This window comes from Spermophilus citellus (genome assembly GCF_964194105.1).
Source record: "Spermophilus citellus genome assembly, chromosome: 4".
In the NCBI taxonomy this organism is placed as follows: Eukaryota; Metazoa; Chordata; class Mammalia; order Rodentia; family Sciuridae; genus Spermophilus; species Spermophilus citellus.
The window spans coordinates 148,553,100-148,573,856 of NC_138185.1; the positions used below are offsets into that span (position 1 = coordinate 148,553,100).

The following is a 20,757-nucleotide window of genomic DNA, read 5'->3' on the forward strand; positions in this document are numbered from 1 at the left end:
CATTAATAAAATAATTTCATGAATTCCTAAGTTTAATGCTTCAAATGTACCTATTAGTTTAAATATTATATACAACTAAGGAGTTAAATATAATATACAACCATAAAAAATAAGAATATTGTAAAGAAACAAACACAAATAAAAGAGCATGGTGCTCGGGACTAGGGCTGGAGCTTGGTGGTAGAGTGCTTGCCCCTCACATGTGAGGCACTGGATTCGATCCTCAGCACCACATAAAAATACATAAGTAAAGATATTGTGTTCATCTACAACTAAAAAATAATATTTAAAAAAGAGCATGGTACTGATAGATATATTTTAAAGAAAACAGAACAGAGAACTAAATTTTTTCATATGTAGTACATAATTTAGGATATAATAAATGATACATTACAAAACAACGAGGGACATGTGAGTTAAAATAGCAGACTGAATATGCACATATAATTTTATTCCTTTTAGAAATCCCAGGAAAACTACACAGAAGTGTGTGTGTATTATTTGGTAGTACTAAGGATTGAGCCCAGGGTTTCACATACACTACCACCACTGAGCTACATCCCCAACCTCGAGTGGAATTTTTTTTTTAAGTGATACGCACACATATGTGAACAACAGAAAAGAAAAAAGGCAGCAATATTTTCAAAGCTGGAGGACAGAATAGTAAATGATGGAGAAGATCCTAAAATGCAAAACCTTCAGTCATAACAAGGAAAGCTAAGAAACAACTCAGTTTTAACTGCATAATCCTAAAATTGCTCAGGAACCATCAGGGTCTGGTATATAGGGAACTGAAAGAGATATATTGAAAGCAAAATAACACAAAGGCTCTAAAATGAAAAGGAACAGATCTAAGCTTTGGAGAAGTAGTTAGATCTCTAGATTCCCCTCCATGAATCCATGAGTGTAGGCAACTGTCTATGACAGTAGGAATCTGGGGCATTTCAGGAACAGCCGAGAGTGTGGACATCATGCCAAAATCAGGGGGGATTAAGTTACAAAGTTGTGCCCCAAGACTCCTTTCTGCTCAGCTCTCAGAATGCTGGTAGTCAGACCTCTGTCCCTGAGCAGAAGATTGGAAGATGCTTTTCTGGGAACCTCGAATAATCTCCAAAAGTCTAAAGATACTGACAATGGGGTCTGCCAAAAAGCAGCCCAGACCCAATCCCCCTATAGAGCTGAGTCAACAAGTCTCATCAACAATCTCAAAACTTCCAATCAACTTTTTAGTTTTGAATTCTAAATCATAAATAGTTACCCAAGGATTAACAAACATCAGAGGAAAACTGAAAGACAGAGACCAGAACAGTCCAGGAAAAAAAAAAAAAAAAACGGACAAATGCAGACTATATGCAGGAAGAAAAAGGTTCAGAAACCACCCTGACAATCTCGAGGAGATGAAAAGACACTACATCCACAAAGAATTAAAAAATACAGTTGAATAAATCTCCCAGGCAGCAGAATGAAGATAGACAGAAAGTAGGAGAAAAGAGGTAATAAAATTGAAGGACTGATTCAAGAAGCCAAACATCCAAAAAAATAGAAGTCACAGAAAGAGGCAAGGGAGAAAACAGAAGGGAAGAAATAATCAATGAAATAAACACAAAACTTTCCACAACTGAAGGACATGAGTTGCCAAATTGAAAGAGGATACCAAGCAGTTAACATTGGGGGTAAAGGCAGATGCACAGGAAAACACAAAGTTTTTGCAAACTTTCCAATTATTGAAGATTTTATTTTAAAGTTTTCAGACAGAATTCTACACTGACATATGATAGGCAGAAATCTAAGATTACACAAGTTTGTATAATTCCCTCCCCTTGAGTGTAGGTGGGACTTGTGGAATAATCCTTCCCTTGGTTAAGTTACATCACTTAAGAGTCTGTTGTAGCACACTGAAACAAGACTGCCCCACTTTGGAGGAGTAAGCTGCAATGTCCTAAGAGAGCCATACAGCCAAGGAACCTGGGAGCAACTGCTAGGAACTGTCAGCCCCTGGTGAACAGCCAGCAAGAAAACAGGAATCTGAGTCTACAGCATAGGTCTTTAAATTCTGCCAAAAACCTAGATTAGTGCAACAGTCTGAGAGAGTGGAAAACCTAGTTTCTTCTTTGTGGATTTGGAGAATTATTAACCACTAATTACTAGTAGTAGTAATTTGGTAGTAAAAAGAGGAACAAGCATTAAGGCTAGATGTCTGGTAATGATTCAGATCCTTAAAAAATCATGTATGTTCTGCTAAGAAAATAGGGCTTTGTTGTGTAAAGTGAAACCATTATGAATTGAATGAATTATTATAACATGGTTATAAATATGTTCAAAAGAATCTCAATCAGCAACGGGGAATGTGAATTAAAGGGAGTGAAATAGAGGAATACAGACAACATCAGCTGCTATTACTAAAATAGTACATGAAGAGATGTGAGGACTTGAGTTAAAGCAAAAAAAAAAATCTATCAAAGAAAGAAAGAAACCAACAAAGAAAGAAAAACAAGTATTGGTAGAATGTGAAGAAAGGGAGCCCTGGTGCACTACTGGTGAGACTGTAAATTAGTGCAGCTGCTATGGAAAATGACATGGAGAGTTTTGAAAATTTAAAAAGGAAACTACCATACAATCCAGCAATTCCACCTCTGGGTATGTATACAAAAGAACCGAAAACAAGATCTCGGAGAACACTCATGCTCACTGCATCATTATTCACAAGAATGAAGACATGGAAGCAACCTGAATGTCCACCACTAAATGAATGAATAAATGTGTTTTGTGTATATTTATACACAATAAAATATTATTTGGTCTTTAAAAAAGAAAAAAAATTCTGACATGTTACAACATGGGTAAACCTTAAGGACATTATGCTAAGTAAAATAAGCAATTACAAAAAAAATAACCCAAATAATGCACATTTTCAATACATGAGGTATCTAAAGTAATCAAACTCGTAGAACTTGTTGTATAATAATGTGCAAATTGTTAATACTGTACTATACACTTTAATACTGTTATGAGGGGAAATGAACATATTTTATGATGAACAAGGCTCTAAGACAACGTTAGAAATCAATATTTTGTTGTATAAAACTGTACACTGCTATATTAGTTCTTAAAAAACAGAAGCTAGGATGAATAAACCATTACAGGATCCTTCTAGTTTCCTACATAAATAAATAGGTTTAATTTAATTCAAATGTATTAGATATACATGAAACAAATAGCTATCTCAATACACAAACAAAAAGTTAAAAATTTTCATAAAAACCATTATATAAGTATGCTTACTGCATCATTATTACACGTGTGTGTGTGTGTGTGTGTGTGTGTGTAAAATTTATTTATTTATTTATTTATTTATAAAAACTTAGCTTTTTTTTTTTTTTTTTTTTTTTTGGTACCAAGGATTGAACTCAGGGGCACTGGACTGAGCTACATACCCAGCCCAATTTTGTATTTTATTTAGAGACAGGGTCTCATTGAGTTGTTTAGCATATCGCTTTTGCTGAGTCTGGCTCTGAAATCTCAATCATCCTGCCTCAGCCTCCTGAGCCACTGGGATTACAAGTGTGTGCCAACTGCACCCAGCAAACTTAGTTATATTTAACAGTGTACCAGAAATGCATACTTGAAGATTCTCCTTGGGATTCAGATAACAGTCATCCTTTTATCTACCAACTACAAAATGAGTCCCCCATAAAGAACACCATTAGCATTCCAAAATATCCTTAGTTTTAACCAAATGAACAATAACCGAACTATTTTCCCATGTCTATCCATTGTTGGGAACCTTAAGAATATGTTTAGAGTAATTTCATGTATGGCAGAATCTTAATTTATTTGAAATTGAAACCCACATAAAAATTCTATACTCAATATTTATTTTCAGTTTAACAGCATTAAAATAACATGAAAATAAAACAGTTGTTAGATCTAAAATAATTGTTTAAGTACTCTATCATAAAAAAGATGGACACATATACAAAAAAAAACTGTACCAATTTTCCTATGCTCAGAAGTGAAATGAATCCCTTTTATTGCAATGATTAAACATTAGACACATAAAACAGTTTACAAAAAGTCGGAATCATACTTTATATTCTCATTGGTTTATAAACAAGCTTAATGTAAACATACCAAATTCTTTCAGTCCTTAATCTATAAGCCCAGGTTAGTTCGTAAAGCCTCTCACTAAGTAAAAAAAAAAACTAACCATCACTGAACTTGAAGACTTGCATATGGATTGATGTGGAAGATAATGGAGGAGGGATGGTTAAGAATGATGTGAGTGGAGAATGAGCATCAATGCAAACAGTGGCTGTAGCAGGGTCACCTACATTACACAATTCCAGGAAGTACCATTTGCACTGTGTTTTATAAAATGCATAGTTCACAAGAGAATAATAAATAGGGACCTTAAAATTTTTGCTATGCCATGCTTTCAAATACAGCCATGCTTAATTGAATTGGAAGTCATTATGAAGTCTCCAGAGTTTTAGCTTTTTAAGTGCAAAACTCATATTACATAATTCCTGGTAAGTATTATAGAGTGAAATGAAATCAAAGAATCTCATTCTTCTGAATCTATCTACAACAAAAAACAAATAGTTTCAAAGCACAGCAAAAGAAAATTCATAAGCAACAACTTAAGGAAAGGGGCACAACTTGAAGCCAGAATGTTGTAGCAAACAAAAACAAACCAGAAGAGTTTTAGGAAGCTTGATACAACTCAAAATCCTGCCTGTTACTGGTATATAGACAAAATTCTGAGAGTACTTAATAATACCTATTTGAAGAGAAGAAAATGAGGCTGGAAAAAAAATAGTAAATAACTGTACAGTGAACTATCCCCTCTTTCAAAAGAGACAACAAAACATCCAAATTTAGAGGATGTTCTTCTCATGGAAAGATACATGTCCCCTCCCTTACAAAAGGAAATGGAAAAGATTGATAAACTACATTTTTTTTTTGTACTGGGAATTTAACCCAGGGGTACTTAACCACTGAGCCACATCCTCTTTTTTCATTTTATTAGAGATACAGTCTCACTGGGTTGGGCCTCACTTTAGTCCCTTTTTTCATTTTATTAGAGATATGGTCTCACTGAGTTGGGCTCACTAAGTTGCTGAGGCTGGCTTTGAACTTCCAATCCTCCTGCCTCAGCCTCCTAAGCCACAGGAGGCTGTGCCACCAAACCAGGTGATAAACTATATTCTTAAAAAGAAAAAAAAATTCCTTGTAACCAAACTCCAACCAAATAAAAATTTACTTAAAATTTAAAAACTAAGGAATCAAGCCAATAAAATTGTGCCTGGCAAGCTCTGAATCTACTTAAATCCAGAAGCAAGGCTTTTTAAAAAGTGGGAATTGTGGTTATAAAACAGTAAAAATATTATGGATCTTAATAGTGTAAAAATAATACCAGGGAAAAAATCAGAGAGGTAGGAGGAACAGATGAAAATAAGTATATGAAGATAATTTTCTCATCTTTCAAAGCTAAGTCAATTCTAGGTAAAATGGAAACTACTTTTTTAAAAATATTTTTAGTTGTAGATGAACGCAATACCTTTATTTTATTTATTTATTTTTATGCTGTGCTAAGGATCAAACATAGTGCCCAAAACATGCTAGGCAAGTGCTCTACCCCTGAGCTACAACCCCAGCCCCCTAAGTTTTTTTTAAATGATTGATAATTTCTTACTGTTTTCCATAGCCATTTTCAATACCTCAGACAATACTTTCTAAAGAACAACAAACATTTTTCAAAAGTTCCAAAATCACTCTCCTGTTTCACAACACTTTTTTTTCTTCAATTAAACTCAAGTAAGATTAACTATAATTCTTTTTACTATTGGTGTTATGGTTTAGATATGAGGTATCTCACAAAATATCATGTGTGAGACAATGCAAGAAAGTTTAAAAGTAAAATGATTGGGTTATGACAGCCTTCACCCAAAGAGTGAATTAACCTTCTGATCGGGATTAACTGAGTGGTAAATGAAAGCAGGTAGGGTATGGGTGGAGTAGGTGGGTTACTGGGGATTTATATTTTGTCATGGAGAGGGAAGAGAGCTCTCAGCAGCAAAAAAGCTGACTAAAACAATAGGGTGGTACTCAATATGATATATCCATTAATCCACTCAATCTTCTATCTGTACTTATGGGTGCAGAGATAACTAGTGTAATGGCCATCTAACAATTACTGAGTGATGCGATTGGGTAACTTCTTATGAATTTTTCTTTATACTTTGCAGTGCTGTTTGGATTATTTATAATACACATGCACATTCTATTTTTCTAAAAAAAATGTACTGAGTAAGTTCTACTGAAGGTTTTTCATGCACTCAGGAAAACACTTTAACATTTCAGAGAGAAAAGTTTTTTGCTTGCCATCGCCTAGTAAATCTGTATATAACATTAATTGAGGAATGTTATGCTAAGGAAAGTGGGGCACCAGAAATCCTATGGTTCCAATATTTACCAACTTTTTAAGCAACGATCAAAGGATTCTCAAACAATGTATTTTCTTAAAAGAATGTGGTCTTTTTGATCTGTGAACAGCCACCAAGTCCCAGAGCCATAATTACTACTATAGAATATTTCACTTATCCAATGTTGTATTTGGGTTTCAATGGAATAGAAAATCATAACATCAAAACATTGTTTTAATAATAGTCTACCTTCTATTCTAACTTTAATAAGGAACTACTCACAAATCCCATGAAATGAAAGGAATATGCCCAAAGTTAAAAAAAAAAAAGCTCATCTAAGTAAAACACATAGCTGTGAATCAAAATTTAATAAATTTTGAGTATAAATCATCTACTATATTAAAGTAAAACACATACCAACAGGGGTGCTTTCATTGTCTTAACAAACAGGTGAATGTTCAGTGTCGTCAATGACTGTTCCATTCGTGTTCTTCTACATTGCTGGGTCAAGTCTGAGACTAGATTACAATGAAAAAAGTAGAGATGTGCAAGTTCTATATTCTCAGAGCTGCAAATTAAAAATTAGGAACATTCACTTAATGAAGTTCAATGTCTGATCCTATCAACAAAAAAGATATGACAACAAATTTCTTCAAGTCTCATACTTTTGAGTTACTGACTCAGTAGAAGCCTAAATGAGTATAACATTAAAATAAAATAAAATGAACTTGGTCAAAAAAAAGAAGAAAAGTATATTAAATAAATTAATCTTAATGTCTGAATGAACCACATGAGTTGTATAGGCAATTTTCTCCCTGATTTCTTTTACAAGGTGGCTCTACTTTATAGACAGGCCTACATAATTTTGTTTCAATAAAAGGCTGGCCCCTTGTGGACAATGAGATTATTTTCAAATATTGATACTTTACTAGAACTATATTAAATGAAGCTTTTTAACACAAATTTTCTAGGTATAATTTAAATCCAAAGTGTTTGGAATAAACTTTAGCCAAAACATGCCTTCAAATAGAAACCATGTGAGAGTTGGTAGGCATTTGTGAGTTTACACCTGAAATATTACAAAACTTGGTAATGGCTTATAATTTGAGTTTTGGCATTCCTTTCAGTATGAGAATTTAAAAAGATACTTATAGTGGTGATAAGGCCTGCCAAAATTAAAATAGCATTTTTAAAATCTCCATATGGCATTAGTAGGGTTTAGCAAAATACTACAAAATCTTATTTTTAAAATGTTATTTTAATTCTTGAGACATGCTTAAACTGAGTGTTCAAGGTTCACTAATTTCAAATTTAATTACTAAGTAATTTATAATAGAATCAATGATTAGAGAAGCAACACTTAAAGACTTACTTAATGCCTACTGTGTGTTTGACCTATGCTAAACACTAAAGTTAAAGATTAATAAGATAATTCAAATCCTCAAAATGATTAAACCAAAGGAAATAATTAAGTAAAATAATCAAAATGTACTTTATAAGTATTATAATATACAAAATGCAGTACAGAACAAAGAAATATTTCATTCTGCCTCAAGTTGGGAAGAAGAAGAAAGGAAGATCATAGCACTTAGAAAGGGAGAGAATGGCTTCTTCAAGAAAACAGATCATCTGGACATTTCAAATACAAGGAAACATATAGGTAAAGCTCAATAACCTCTTGAATAGTCACATAATGGGGAAAGGGAAGTGTTAAGTACAGAAGTTAAGGTTGGGTTCATATCTTTACCTCTGAACAAAAAAATCTTGGAAAGTTATTTAATCAGGGATTATTTGATTTCAGATAACAGAAACCAAAAAGGAGAGAACTTTTTGGAAGTTTAAAGGGTTATTCCACAAAATACAAAAAAAAAAAAAAGGACTTAAAACCAGCATGATATAGTGATGCAGCCACATCAATATTTATAGTAGCACAATTCAAAAATAGGTAAGCTATGGAGCCAACCTGGTACCCTTCAATAGATGAATGGATAAAGAAATTATGATATACATACACAATGGAATATTACTCAGCCATAAAGAAGAGTGACTTTATGACACTAGTAAATGGGTGCATCTGGAGACTATCAAACTAAGAGAAATAAGCCAATCCCAAAAAAATCAAAGGTCAAGTGTTTTCAATGATATGTGGAAGCTAAACCACAATAAAGGAGAGGAGGGGAAGTAAAGCAATAGATTAGACAAAGGGGAATAAGGGGAAGGGAGTGGGGATAGGAATAGGAAAAACAGTGGAATGAATCTGACATAATTTTCCTATGTACATATATGAATACACCAAAGTGAATCCCACCATCATGCTTATCCACAAGAATGGGGTCCTAATTAGAATTAGATATAAACTATGCATGTATAACTTTATCAAAATGGATTATGCTGTCATGTATAAAAATAATCAATTAAATTTTTAAAATTAAAATTTAAAAAATTTAAAATGAGTGGATCTAAATAAAAATGCTAGAGAAAAATATAAAACCCAAGTACTAAGAGTTCAGGGACCTTCATTTTGCCAATAACACTTCGGCTCCCAACTCACTTTGTGAAGACACCCCTCAGTTTTCCTATAATTGAGCAAAACATTCCTATGTAGGAATATTACCATGTATACTTCCAAGTTCCTGAGAGAGGGGATCTCATTTGTTCAGGCAAGCCAGTGGACTGGATGCTGCTAGATCAGCCCTCCCACCACCTTGTTTAGGTGACTGTGATGTGTATAGATGGGGTAGTGGCAATACCCTTTTTGGTCTATTCTTAAGGAAGCAATGGCAAGGTAGAAGAAAAGTACTGGTGACTCTATGACATGCTATCTTTTTACTGTCCATCTATATACCTTTAACTTGTCTTTCAAACATATTCAGGTCCAACATGATACAGCAATATACCAGTCTTAAGCACTTTTTTAGCCCAGAAACTGGAATAATGACTGCCTAGCACAAAGAAGGCATTCAATAACTATTTTTTGAATAAAAGAAAAAACAAATGTAAAAAAGAATGCATCCACTGCACCCTCATTAGGAGAAAACTCAGTCATAGCCAACTACTTCATCCAGAAATGATGTCACAGGTTCACTATACTTAGAATCCACAGTCCTTCCCTGCCACATCACCTCCAGGTTTGTTACCTCAACATCTTGTTATTCATGAAGAAATAATAATTCAAACATCCCCAACAGATCCTATACCCAAAAGTAAATGAAAACAGGATGATGGTATTTCCAATTTTAAAAATGGGGAAAATCAAAACACCTTCTACAAGGAAGGGAAAGAATATGAATCTCGCTGAACAAGATGTGTAAGGTAAATAACAGAACCCGTACCTTGCCAATGAATAACCACCATGTTACTGTTTTTATAATTATACATTTCCTGAAAAATTAGAAGCTGGTAACACAAACTAACCCTCAGAGAAACTGTGGGGGCTAGCATGAATCACCATAGGAATCGGAATATCAAGCCTTCCCCCATTCCAGGATGGGAAAACTGGCAGTCTACACTGGTTGTAGCAAAGTGGCTGGCAGAACTACTGCTTACTGTGTTATCTTGCTCTTCAGTGACTACTTACAGTGTGGCCTTGTGGTACTGTCTGTCAGTATAATTATCAAGGTGTTAGAAAGGTAATTCTCATACAAACAAAGTACGCATCAGTTTTAAGTCATTAAAACAGGAAAAAGAATCACAGTTCAGCAAGGAGAGACTAATGGGAAAAGGAATACAGGTTTATGTAATAACAGAGCAATAAGAGCACAATTTCTTTATAGGAACTTTCTTCTTCACCAACTTTCTTTCCTCCCTTCCACCACCAATCATTTTACCCTATCAGTTTTCTATGCACTAACCACTAAATTTACAGTTATAAAATGGGCTTTAAACAATTGTGTATATCAAACAGCTACAATTTTCTGAGAGGTCAGCAAAGGGGCTCATTAAAACTCACATGGCATTAAAAGGTCCCTCACCATTTTGCCTTACTTTAGATTAATTTTCCTGAAGAGCATTTTAAAGCCAACTTAGTCTTTAAAATGCACTGGTTATTACTTGTGTTCTTAAGTAATAAAGGAAAGAAAAACTTTAACCCTAGATTGCCCAACCAAAAACACTGAAAAATTGGCTTCTATCTAGAATTGTAAGCTAGAAACTAGACAAAGATAAAAATTCAGACATCTGTTGAAAATCAGTACTTAAATACATTTAGGATTGTCATAACAAAGTAAGCTGCTATTTTGCCCCCCATCTGATCACTGGGGGAGATCTGTTCCTAAAGTACTCTACTTGGCCATGGATCCTATAAGATGCCATCTAGTGCCTTATTTATACTGTTCTTGATCACCTTAGTCTAACATTACTTCTGTATAATTTCACACTGTGGTACAGCAAATGAAACTAATGAAGGGTGTTTCAAGTTTCACTTATCTGTTCACATCTGCTTATGATTCCTTGAGATAAACCCATGCTATGAGCACATGATGGAAATGCTGACTAAGTAATGTGAAATAAATGAACAACAAATAACAAAATTGTTGAAATATACCTCTTATACATACCCAATACTTTCCAAAACGGCCATTTCTGTAGTTAAGACAAATTGATATGTGGTCCCATACACAAAGGCAGCTTCCATGACAGCTCTGTGCTCTGAAGAGGAGGAAGAGAGTTGGGAGGGAGAAGGAGTTAATGTGCTCTGTAAACCTCTGTTCTGAACATTACCCCATACTCTTCTATTTCCTATTATATTTAAAGAAAGGTTTTTGCAGGATTCCAGTTAGGAAAATTTAAGCAGTCAAAGAAGTTATAAAAAGTCTATTCTATTATTAACAAAATCATGTTATAACACACACACACACACACACACATATATAAATAAATGTACCAAAGGGAATTTCACCTTTATGTATATGTAGAAATTACCCATCAAAAATAAATAAAGGCATGAAAGGAAGATCAGTAGAATAGAGGAGGGAGAATAGGGGAACAGGGAATGAAATCAAATTCCTTACATATATGATTTTGTCAAAATGAACCCAAATACTATGTATAATTACAATTATCTAATGAAAGCATATTCTACTCAAGGTAAAAGAAGAATTAAGAGTAAGTGGAAAATGAGTTATACTTCAGAGTGTAAGAAATTTGTCATATTTCTCCCTAATAGGAAGACAACAGGAATCCACAATTTTCATGTTATATTTTATATATGTATTTGTCTACTATTTTTTTAGCAAACACACTATTGAAGAGACAACTCTATGAAGCATATTAAGAAAAACAACCATTACCCAAACCTGTATTCCATTTCTACTCCCCAAGAGACATCCATTTTCAATTCTTTCACTATTTCTTTTGTTATTTATCTTCAAGTCTCTAAATGCATTCTACACTCTTATTTTTTAATACATATACATCCTCACATAAAATATACACAAATAGGTAGACAGACATCAAACTTTACTATTACTTATTGACTTCCCACTACAGAAGATAATAAATTAGATCTCTTTTCTGAAACCCATACTTCCCATCTGTACATACTTCCCATCCCCTCAACCCTTCTAATATAGTTCTAATTTTTTTTTTGAGAGAGAGAGAGAGAGAGAAGAGAGAGAATTTCTTAATATTTATTTTTCATTTTCCAGCTGACACAACATCTTTATTTTATTTGTATGTGGTACTGAGGATCGAACCCAGCGTCCCGCGCATGCCAGGCGAGCATGCTACCGCTTGAGCCACATACCCAGCCCCAATATAGTTCTAATTTTTATTAGATCAATATTCAGACTTGTGTTGTTATGACTAAGTATTATTTACAGATGAATCACACAGGACAGAATGACCATCTTTTTCCTTTTTGAACAACTTTAATTTTAACTACCTTTATACAATTTTTTATTTAAATTTCTTCCTAAACTCTTCCATAATTTTCTATCCTTCTCAAGTCTTCAAATGTATCAGGTATACTATCAACTCAATTATCTTAAAGACATTTCTAAAGAGCCTTCTGATTTGCTCCACTATGGAGTATTGCTACTTGGCCTGCTAGACGACTGTCTTTCTGGGAATTCATTCTTTCAATTCTTCCCTCTCCTCCCCTCCCCTCCCACCCACCCTTCCCTACCTTGTGTTGGGTCCTTTGCTCTGCTATTCATAACTTTTTTATTATTATACCTTATTCCAATTCTCTAGCACCTTCTGTGAGAGGATATATAAAATACACATTTTTGTCAACCTGCATTTCTGAAAGCATCTTGATTGTACTTTCACAACTAACTACAGTTGACTGGATATAGAACTCTAGTGTTATTTCTCCTGAGAATATTAAAAATGTTGTTCCATTTTCTTCCATTTCCAACACTACTAACAAGAGTTTCTATGCCATTTCAATTCCGGATCCTTTAATTGCAAACTCGTTTTTTTCCCCCCTCTGGAAGACTTCAGAATAGTTCCCCACTACTCTTAATTTCTGTAATTTCAAAATGAGATACCTTGGAGTGTCTCTGTTGTCATCCCTTGTGCTAAGACTTGAAAGCCCTTCCAACTTAAAAGCTCAAATAATTCAGTTCTGGGAAATTTTCTTGAAGCATTTCCTTGATGATTCCCCCCTTTTGTATATTGTTTTCCCATTTCTCCTCATTATCATTCCCAAGCAGTTATATTCTCCTTTCACACTTAATCTCCTAGTACTTGCATCAGATTATTCCACTGACCTCACCCGCTACCTTGTAAGCATCATCTACCACCCAGCCAGGATCACTCCCCCTCATTCATGAGGAACTGAGCTTCTGTCATACTGTCATGCTCTCCAGTACTACTACTATCATAATCCTTGGTGCAAATCACATAGATGATCATTCCAAAATCCAAGCCTCTCAGTTCTTGACCTTCTAAAAAAATTTTTTTTAATACATGACAGTAGAACCCAGTTTGACATATCAGACATACATGGAGTATAACTTCCCATTCTTATGCTTGTATATAATGTGGAGATACACTGGTCATGTATTCATATAAAAACCCAGGAAAGTTATGTCTGATTCATCCTACTGTCTTTCCCTTTCCCAGCCTCCCTCCCTTCCCTCAATTCTCCCTGACCAATCTGATGAACCTCTACTCCTCCCTACCTCCAACCCATTGTGAGTCAACATTCTCATATCAGAGAGAACATTCAGACTTTGGTTTTGGGGGATTGGCTTATTTCACTTAGCATGATATTCTTCATTTCCATCCATCTACCTGCAAATGCCATTAACTTCACTCTTCTTCAAGGCTGAGTAATACTCCATTGTATATATATGTACCACATTTTCTTTATCCACTCATATGTTGAAGGGCACCTAGGTTGGTTCCATAGCTTAGCTATTGTGAATTCAGCTGCTATGAACATGGATGTGGCCATGTCACTAAAGTATGCTGATTTTAAGTCTTTTGGGTATATACTGAGGAGTGGGATAACTGCATCAAATTGTGGTTCCATTTCAAGTTTTCTAAGGAATCTCCATACTGCTTTCCAAAGTGGTTGCACCAATTTGCAGTCCCACCAGCAATGTATAAGTGTGCCTTTTCCCCTACATCTTCACCAACATTTATTTTTACTTTTATTCTTGATAATTGTCATTCTGACTTCAGTGAGATGAAATCTCATTGTAGTTTTAATTTGTATTTCTCTATTTGCTAGTGATGTTCAACACTTATTTTCATATTTTGTTGACTGATTGTATTTCTTCTTCTGTGAAGTGTCTGTTCAGTTCCTTTGCCCAATTATTGATTGGACTATTTGGGATTTTGTTATTGTTAAGTTTTTTGAGTTCTTTATATATCCTGGGGATTAATGCTCTGAGGTGCAAGTGGCAAAGATTTTCACCCATTCTGTAGGCTCTCTTTTCACATTCTTGATTGTTTCCTTTGTTGTGAAGAACCTCTTTAGTTTGATATAATCCCACTTATTGATTCTTGATTTTACTTCTTGCACTTTAGTAGTCTTGTTGAGGAATTTGGTTTCTATGCTGACATGATAAAGAGCTGGGCCCACTTTTTATTCTAGTAGATGCAGGGTCTCTTGTCTAATACTGAGGTCCTTGATCCACTTTGAGTTTTGTGCAGGGTGAGAGAGAGGGGTCTAATTTCATTTTATTTCTATGAATTTCCACTTTACCTAGCACCATTTGTTGAAGAGACTATCTTTTCTCCAAAGTATATTTATGGCACCATTGTATAGGAGATATCAGTTCTTGACGTTCTCTATTTTAGCAATCTCTTTTCACCTCTACCTTAACCAATCACTGCTATGGTCTCACTCCAAAGCCTTGTGATTACCCAATGATGCAACTTCCCCCCATAATCTCAGTGTCTAGCACCCACACAATCACACACTTCCAGGTCACTCTGTCAGGCACACAATTCTAACCTACCAGGACCAGAGATCCAGAGATCCTATCACGTTTCACTTCCACTCTGCTCTTTTCCCCTAATCAAGCTTAAATTTCATGGTCAAATTTTTTTAATTCCCCTGCTATTTAGGCTAAAACATAATACAGGTTAATCCTAGTACTCTGTATATTCTACCCCTACATCCATGAAAGTAAAGTTGGCTTGAAGGAAAACAAAACAAAGCAAAACCTACTAGGTAATGTTCTCACTTTAAATTACTGATAGTAACCACTATTGCTACCTAGAAACCATTCTTTATTTCCAGGTCTCCTAAATGTCATGTCTTCTTTCCCAAACTGAGATCTTATTTCTACTACAATATGTGGTTTAATACCCATTTCACTGAGAAAAGAGAACCAATTAAAAAAAACAAGCTCCCAAAACCATATTTATTAACCTGAATTGATGCCCACGTTCTGTCTTATCCCTATTACCATGAATGAACATTTTGTGCTACCACCAAAGACCCTGTCTCTCCTTGGTCACCCGATTCCATCCCCTCTTGCCTACTCAAAGACCCTGTCCAGAAATTCTCTCCTCTTTTCCTGCATGATATATTTCCCTCCTTCTACTGGATCTTTCTTGTCAACAAAAAGCTTCTTAAAAAATTCTCTTAGGGTTGGGGTTGTGGCTCAGCGGTAGAGCGCTTGCCTTGCACGTGCAAGACCCTGGGTTCGATCCTCAGCACCACATAAAAATAAATAAGTGAAATAAAGATATTGTGTCCAACTACAACTAAAAAATAAATATTTAAAAAAATTATCTTGACCCCACATACTCTTCCAGCCTGATTCATGTTTTAACAGTACCCCTTACTGATTCCTTCTCACCTCTTCACTGTGTAAATGGTGAAGTGACTCAGGGGTTTGGTTGCGGTCTTACTCTCATCTAGCCTCACTCATTTGGTGACCTCTTCTGATCTCACAGCTTTATTTCTCAAATTTATATCCCTAGTCTGTATCCCCAGTTTGTAAACCTAAGGTAAGAATTGCAGTCCAGTAATATCCAACTGCCCCATTGCTCTCTACTTGCATGGGTATTTCACAAGTCTGATGTTAAAGTGAACTTCAGAACTTCCTCTCCAAACTTTATAGGCTAGTCTATTCCCATTTTCCCCATCTCAGTTATCAGCATTTCACTTTTTGAGTACTTCAGGTCAAAACCCACAGCCACCCTTGCCTCTGCTATTTCTCACTCCACTCCAATAGGACAACAAATTCAGTTATTCCTACCTCCAAAATATTGCTACAATTCATATTTATTGCCATCTCATTGCTAACAGCCTAGTCCAAGCCCCCCACCACCATCTCTTCTCTGCATTATTCCAATAACTTCCTAATTTTCCCTCTTATTCTACTCTTGCTCCTTCCAATCTATTCCAAATATAGCAGTTATATTGATGCTATTAAAAAAACCAGGGAAGTTTTGCTACATCAGTGCAAGCTCCCTATAGCTCAAAACTTTCACTGTTTACAACTAGAAACTCTGGAGAAGACAGAAGATTGTAAAATATTATTTTACACATATATTACATTCAGTGACATGCTATGTAGCCAGTAGGCTTTATGTTTATAAAGACTGAGACTTCAGGGGCTGGGGTTGTGGCTCAGAAGTAGAGTGCTTGCCTAGCAAGTACAAGGCCCTGGGTTTGATCCTCAGCACCACATGAAACTAAATAAACAAAATAAAGGTATTATGTCCAACTGTGACTAAAATATAAATATTAAAAAAAGACTGAGACTTCAAAACTTCAAATAAATGATTTATTTCAGAGCACAATTATTAAAATGTCTATAACAACACTTTATATTAACATGGTTAAGTTATAACAACAAATAACAATCCTGAAAGCATAATTGTAATCCAGTCAGTTGTTTATAAAACAACTTTATGAGAAAATTAGATTTGAATGCTCAGGTGATGTTACCAAAAATAGATTTCTAAAAAAATTTAAAAATCATAAATATTAAATAGAAAACCATTTAGTCAACAATATTTTTTGAGTATTAGAAACTATAATAGCAGATTCCAGGAGGATTGTAAGGAAATAAAAACAGAACTTCTTTAATATTCTAGGAAATATTTTAATTGCTTGAATTAATTTTATCCTCACAATAACACAGAGAGGTAGGCACAATGAGTTTCCCCATCTTGGTGAGTAGGAAACTAAAGTTAAGTCACTTATCCAAGGTCGTAATAAAAGTCACTGGTGGCAAGGAGTCTAACCTAGGCAGTCTGGCTCCACAGTTCTTGTTCAACCACTAGATGATGCTTCCCATTTAAAGAAATATAATAATAAAGATGCTTTAAATTCATTTTAAATACTGAGATTGCATACTGTTTGAAATACTTCAACATACTGACATTAGTCCATAGACCCAGTAAAGATTAAAACAGAAGTTAATAAATACCTGGTGTTCCAATGGCTCTTACATATGAGAATACCATATTTGCTTTTCCTTTCAGAGCATTTTCTATGTTCTGAAGATCTTCCAGTGTGGTTATATATTTCACTTCATTAAAAAGAAGAGCACTAAAATAAATGTAGATGAAATTAGTAGAAAAATCTAACATGTACTAAGTTACATAATACACATTTTTATTAAAGAACCTAAAAAAAGAAATTTAACTTGACAAATAATAAGAAATTAATGATAAAAGCCTAAGCATTTAATAACACAGATTAAAATCAGTCTGTAGGTTATTAGTCTCTGAAAACATCAAACAAGGGTATTGGTGGAAAACGATGTTCATTCTCCATCACAAACACTTCAACAGATTTAAGCAATAATCACTAATCACCCAAATAATCCCTTACAGATCTCTCAGCCTTGAACACATTTGAGCCCTTCAGACATCAAAACTGTAGACTTCCTTCCAGAGTCTGTAAGGCCTTACATGACCTAGACATTATCTACTTTTTCAACCTCATTTTCTTCTACCATTCCTAACATCTACCACACTCCAGGCACATCTTAGGGATTTGCACACAGAGGTCTGTCTCTTTGCTGAAAATTCCCTTTCCTCTGTCTCATCCATCTGATTACTTAAACATCATTATATCAGAGAAGCCTCCCTGTTAGTTCTGTGTAAGTAAGCTTGTAGCATTTTCCTCTATTTGATTCCTTCATAGTCCTTAATACAATTTATAATTATTTATATATTCATTTACTTGTTTATCCCTATCCATTTACTTGTTTATCATTAAACTGCTGTCCGCTTCAGGCAAGGACCTTGCCTATTTTATCACTATGTTTGTAGTAACTTAGAATAAAATCTAGTACACAGTAAATAGTCAATAATCATTTGTTAAATGAACAAAAGAAACAGTAAGGCAGAAATTTACTCTAATTTTTTATTTGAAGAATGGACATCCTATACATTAAAGATCTTATCCACAAACACATTTAATAAACCAAGGAACCAGGGATAGAACGGAACCCAGGGAGTTCTCTCTCCAGGTCCAGTTATCTTTCCACTTGACCATGATTCTTCCAATTATCTTTTCAATGTATAAATCAAACTGACAGATCATATCTCTTCATCCAAAATTACTCCCTTTAAATTATCTATTTCTATATAAATTCTCTGTCCCTAACAATTCATGCCCTTAATCCCCCACATATATATAGTGTGTGTAATTTTATTAGGCTTAACTTAAAGGGTTTTGAAATTATTTCCAGGCCTAAACACTTAAATAAGCAAAAGTTCATTGAAATACTTCCAACAAATTAATCAACCATGTCTTTCTCTTATGGAAAACAGCACATCTGGGATTCCAACATGGAGGCCGGCGCAGAGAGATCAAGTCTCTGACCTCTTCAGCTGTGCAGGCATAGGGAGTCATAAACAACCTAAATCTGTTTGCTCAGGATCACTAGGCAATGCTGAGCTGACGTGGATCTGGAGCGAACAGTCTGGGCCTCTCAGAACACACACTGAGCCCGGATCGGCTGAATTCAAGCTCCCGTTCGCCTGCTTCCCGCAGACAAACAGCTGTGACTCAGCACTAATCCATCCGGCTGAAACAACTGGTCAGCCCTTCTGATCCTACGGAGGTAAATGCCTACCGAGCCTTCATAGGTAGTGGCCACAGGTTTGAAACGGGGCTTGGGAGAGACAGTAAGGACCCACCCGTTGCATTGGTCGCCCAGCAAAGGGAAACGAACTGTCGCCATTTGCAAGAGATACCACCATGGCAGAGAACTGACGTCATCAGACTGCGGCGGAGGAGATAACTTCATTGAAACCTGTGGCTACAGGTGTGTAATTCCCTAGCCTTCCCTCTCCACACATCGGGGAAACCTTAAGGGCCCCTCCCAGCTCTCCCATAAGGGCCCCTCCCAGCTCTCCCGTGAGCACGATAGCCAGACTGAGGGAATCTGAGGCGCCGCAGGACCCGCGGCTCGGAACTACTACTCCCACCAGTGCTGACAGCTGAGGTCTCTTGCACCAGCTACCAGGGGCGTGACTACTGGAGGGCAAGTAAAATTCGCTGAGGATTCTCAGCCCCAAGCTCTACAAACTTAGGGTCTGAGGGAATGGCAATCTGGAGGAGTGAGCCCAGTCGTTCATGAAAACAGGGCTCCCGGGAGCAGCAGACCTGGCCTGTAGCCAGTATAGTGGTGAGAGGGGCCTGGCTAGAGGAAAAGTAGAAGTGATTGGACACAAGAGAAGGCCCTCCCTAGGCACTCAGGATTGGAGACTCGCCCAGTCTGGGAGGAGCTGCTGCACAGTGATTGGTTCCCACGTATTGACAGGAGAAACTTGGCCTGGTGGGCACAGCGCCACCTACTGGAAGAGAAGTTAATCAAACTCTAAGACTGCATTTATTAGTTTTTTTTTTCTTTTTTTCTTTTCTCTTTTTTGTTTGATTTGGGTTTTTCTTTCATTTTCATTTTTCTTTCTTCTTGTTTTTTTAAATTTTTTTTACAATTTTTTTTAAATTTTTTTCTTCTAATTTTAATTTTAATTTTTTTTTATTATTTTTTTAAATTTTTTTTTCTTTTTTTATTTCCTATTTTTTTCTTCTTTTGTCTTTTCATTTCTTTTCAATTATTTTATCCCCCCTTCCTTGAATTCTACCTGCTTACTCTCATTCTCTTTAGTGACTTCTTCCCTTCCCTTCTAATACCTTTCCTGCCAAGCATCTAATAAATTTATAGGAGTAAACAGTAACTCATCAGTCAAACAGAACAAGAAGTAACATGAGCAGCTTCAAAAAGCAAGGAAGAAGAGGAGTACAAACAATGCAGGACAGCCTAAATACTCAGGAGGACCTAGAGTCATCAGAAAAATGGTCATATAAAGAACTCAAGGAACACCTTAGGCAGATGGAATGGAATCTTAAAGAGGATACAAGACAGCAAATTCAAGCAGCAAAAGAACACATTGAGAATGAATTACATAAACACATAAAAGAAGAAGTTAAGCATCTTTATCAGGAGATAGAGATTATAAAAAGAATCAAACAATAATTCTAGAAATGAAGGAAACGATAAACCAAATTAAAAACTCAATTGAGAGTATCACTAACAGAGTGGAGCAAGTAGAAGCCAGAACGTCAGATAATGAAGACAAAATATATCATCTTGAAAAGAGTCTAGCCAACTCAGAAAGGCTGGTAAAAAAAATCACGAGAAAAACATCCAAGAGTTAGGGGATAACATAAAAAAACCAAACTTACGAGTCATCGGGATAGAAGAAGGTACAGAGATTCAAACCAAGGGAATGAGTAACCTGCTGAATGAAATAATTACAAAAAAACTTTCCAGAAATAAAAAAGGAAACAGTAATACAAATTGAAGATGCATACAGGACACCGAGCACACAAAATCACAGTAGACCAACGCCAAGACACATTGTTATGAAGATATCCAATATACAGAACAAAGAGAAA

At 35.4% G+C, this 20,757-nt stretch overlaps 1 protein-coding gene across 3 annotated transcripts in view; it reads right to left on the minus strand.

The window, feature by feature from the left end:
• TXNDC16 (thioredoxin domain containing 16) overlaps nt 1–20,757 on the minus strand; it is a 96,820-nt gene that overhangs the window by 32,090 nt on the left and 43,973 nt on the right. For all 3 annotated transcript variants that reach the window (XM_081290467.1, XM_081290465.1, XM_081290466.1), the window contains 3 exons: nt 17,270–17,391; nt 10,982–11,072; nt 6,843–6,993 (listed from right to left, as the gene is read on the minus strand). In XM_081290467.1, coding sequence (XP_081146593.1) covers nt 6,843–6,993; nt 10,982–11,072; nt 17,270–17,391 — 364 coding nt within the window. The remainder of the gene's footprint in view (nt 1–6,842; nt 6,994–10,981; nt 11,073–17,269; nt 17,392–20,757) is intronic.